This window comes from Leptonychotes weddellii, unplaced genomic scaffold, assembly GCF_054177405.1.
Source record: "Leptonychotes weddellii isolate Sample4059 unplaced genomic scaffold, ASM5417740v2 HiC_scaffold_17935, whole genome shotgun sequence".
NCBI lineage: Eukaryota > Metazoa > Chordata > Mammalia > Carnivora > Phocidae > Leptonychotes > Leptonychotes weddellii.
In genome coordinates, this window is record NW_027763546.1 from 414 (window position 1) to 4,022 (window position 3,609).

The 3,609-nt window shown below is 62.2% G+C and overlaps 1 protein-coding gene across 1 annotated transcript; it reads right to left on the reverse strand.

Annotated features, from left to right (window-relative positions):
* Positions 1-662: 662 nt before the first annotated feature.
* TIGD3 (tigger transposable element derived 3) lies at positions 663-3,551 on the reverse strand. Its single transcript, XM_006737125.3, has one exon. It carries the CDS (start codon positions 3,531-3,533, stop codon positions 2,103-2,105), a length of 1,431 nt encoding a protein of 476 aa, XP_006737188.1. The 5' UTR covers positions 3,534-3,551; the 3' UTR covers positions 663-2,102.
* Between the last annotated feature and the right edge of the window lie 58 nt (positions 3,552-3,609).

The following is a 3,609-nucleotide window of genomic DNA, read 5'->3' on the forward strand; positions in this document are numbered from 1 at the left end:
CAAAGCATGATATAGGACAGCAGTGCAGGAAAGGAAGGGGTTCCTTGTGGCTTTGAAAGAAAAGCTGTGGGAGCAAGGCAGCAGTATGGCCGACTGGCTGTGCTGCTCTAATGGGAATAGGGCACCCAGAGCGGAGGGCTAGTGTGTCCCCTCCTTGTTGCTTTGGTCAGGTCTTTAGAGATCGTATAATTTTGGTTTTAACATTTAACGAGATAGGTCAGAACTGGGATGATTTCAGAAAAGGGACAATTTTTTTTTATTTTTATTAAAGATTTTATTTATTTATTTGAGAGAGAGAGAATGAGAGACAGAGAGCATGAGAGGGAGGAGGGTCAGAGGGAGAAGCAGACTCCCTGCCGAGCAGGGAGCCCGATGCGGGACTCGATCCCGGGACTCCAGGATCACGACCTGAGCCGAAGGCAGTCGCTTAACCAACTGAGCCACCCAGGCGCCCCTCAGAAAAGGGACAATTTAATAGAGGTAGGAAAACTAGGATCTGTGAGGAAAGCCTATAGGATTTGGGACATGGAAGACTGGCGGGCAGCCTCAGCACTGTTTAAAAGTGAGCTGTCAGGGGCGCCTGGGTGGCTCAGCCGGTTAAGAGCTCGACTCTTGATTTGGGCTCAGGTCATGATCCCAGAGTCCTGGGATCGAGCCCCGTGTCCGGCTCCACACTCAGCAGGGAGTCTGCTTAAGACTGTCCTCTCCCTCTGCCCCTCCCCTCGCTTGTGTGGCTGCCCTGGGCGCTGAGTCCTGGACCGCAGTGCCCCCCAGAAAGCTGCACCACACTGGCTTGTGGTGGCCTATTGCCTTTTAGGCCACAGGAGGATTTTGGCCTGAGCTGGACTCCTCACCAGCCCGGGTCTGTCTGTGTCCATGGCCCATGGCCTTTCCAGGTAAATCCGTCCTCTTCAAGTCCTACTCCCCGATCTGGCTCAGGCTGCCCATCTCTCACCTGGACCACTTGGCCTCTCTCTGCTGGTAGCTCTCCCATCTTTGACCCACCCTCCATGTCTCAGTCATTCTAGAACCCCCACGAATGACCTTTCCCATCCTGACTGAGACCCTCAGAGCTAAGCAGCCCTCCTGCTCCCCAGGCCTCCCCATGCACTCTGGAGGGACCACCTGCTTCCCCCCGCCACACCGTGCTCCTTCCCTCCGTCGGCCCCTGAGCCTGGACTGTCCTTTCCTCTCTGCCGGCCGTCCTTCAAGCTGCAGCTCGAAGCGCACCCCCGCCAGGAGTCTCCCCAGGCTCTGCGGGGCCACGGCACTTTGCACGTGCCTGGATGACAGCCTTTAATCATGCTGGGCTGTCACTGTCTGCAAGGTCCTGCCCAGTGGGGACGCCATGTCTGCCACCTCAGCATGCAGGAGGCTTGCGGAAGAGATGCTGTGAAATGATCAGATGAACAAATGACTCTTCCAAGTTCTGGCTCCTTTCGGTTTCTCTGGACTGTCCCTAGCCTGGGCCCCCTCCTTCCTAACACCACCGCGCAGCCGGGACCCGAGAGCGGAGTCCTAGAGCCACAGGATGTCCCAGGGCGGTACTCGGGATCTGACTGTCAGCGGGTAAGGAGTCCCCATTCCCTGGGAGCCCTTGCTGCTGGAATTCTGGAAGAGGGGGAGTCCTGCTGGTCATCTGCCCAGACAGCTGCGCTGCGGCAAGCCTCGGCAGCCAATTTAAAGAATCTGAGTTGAAAGCGTTCGCCCTCCTCCCAGAAAATTAACACCCTGACCTCTTTTCTGATTAAAAACTTTATTTCCAGAAGCAGAACTGTTTCAAACACAGAGGTCGAGGGATCGGCCTGTGTGTAAAGCCCCAATTCCAGCTTCCCGAGTCCCAGCCTCCCTAGAGGGTCGGAAACTCCGCGCTAGCTCGAGCCCCATCTTTAGCCCCCTCTTCTCAGGGCTTGGACAACTTTCTCTCAGAGCTTAGACTGGGTCTCCCAGCTTGTCTCCCTTCTACACCTTTCACAAGAGCTCCATTTCCACGGGAAAGAGGCCAGCCTCCCGTCTGCCTTCCTCGAGGGGGCGTTTCCATAGGAAACAGGAGAGGAGAGGCTCGGGCGGGCGAGCGGCGAGCGGGAGCAGCGAGCGGCCCTTCACAGGCAGCAGAGCCTCTCCACCTCCTCTTCACAGGCGTAGAATTTCTCGAAAAGCTCGGGGGAGGTGCTGTTGCACTCCAGCCACCTCCTCAGCGTGCCCAGAGCCCGGAGGGCGTCGGCTTTGGTGGGCAGGGGCTGGAGGCCGTCCTCTTGGCCCCCCTGCCCGTCCTCGGCGCCCGTCTCCTCTTTGCACGCTCCGGACGCGGGCTCCTCGCCCTCCAGGTCCACAAAGCGGGCAAACTCCTGGAGGCTCAGGCCGCCGGGGACGGGCGGCATCTGGGAGGCTTCGTCCGGGCACAGGGGCATCTTGCAGGGAGCCAGCCCTTCCTGGACGAAGCTGCTGACGATGAGCTGCGGGGGCACCTTGGCCCAGGCCGCCGCCGCCATGTGCAGAGCATCGAGCACCGTGATGCCGGCCCCCGCCTCGGCCAGCGAGATGCCGGCCCTCTTGCTCTGGACGGCGGCCAGCTTGCCCAGCAGACGGTGCCGGTAGTGGGTCTTAAAGGCCCGCACCACGGAGCCGGGCAGGGCCGGCGTGCCGCCCGCGGCGGCGGCGGCGGCGGCCGACAGGGGCAGGAGCCTCACGTGGCAGAGTCCCGGCAGGCTTGCCAGCTCCTCGAGCACGCGGGCAGCCAGCAGCAGGGTGACCCGCCGGCCCTGCTGGCCCATGTCCCGGTCAAACTGCGCCAGCCACTCGGACCAGGGGATGCCCAGGTCAGGGTGGTAGGAGGCCGGCAGAGCCTCACTGCTGACTCCGGAGAAGCACGTGGGCGCGGCCCGGAGCCCGCTGACCAGCACCGGCCGCTTCTCCGTGCCTCTGCTGTTGGCGCAGAGCAGCACCCGCACGCGGTCGCAGGCGCGCCCCCTGCCGGGCACGGCCCGGTACAGCAGCGGCACCTCGGCGCAGCCGAAAACGTCCTCGGGGGAGAAGTCTTGAAGAGAAAGAGGAGGCTGGGCCCGGGACGTGGGGCCCGGGGGCGGTGGCTCAGGGCGGAAGGCGGCCGCCGCTACCGGGCGGGCCCCGAAGCCTACATTGTTACGGCGCTTCCAGCGGACCAGCCAGCCGATGCTGGGTACAAAATCCTGGCCCAGGATGCCGGCCAGTTCCTTGGCTTTGTGGAGCAGCATGGGCCCCGTGACGTCCCAGGCCTTGGCCCGGGCAATGTGGTACCAGCAGAGCAGGGCCTCGTCAAGCCCGCTGTACTTGGACTCCCGCTTGCGCTTGCGCTCCCGGTTGGCGGTGCCGCTGCACCAGTCGGCCAGCAGCTTCTCCTTATTCTTGCAGATGCGCGAGATCTGGGGCTGGGAGACTTGGAAGCGCCGGGCCACCTCCGACTGGGACATCTTGGAGTCATCCAGGAGTTCCAGCACCTGGATCTTCTCGGCCAGGGACAGGGCGTGAAGTTTCTTCTTGCTGCTCAGCTCCATGGCTTCTCCACGGCACCTGTGGGGGTAGGAAACAGTGAGCGGGGTCCAGATGGCCGAGGCCGGTGGGGGGGGGGGG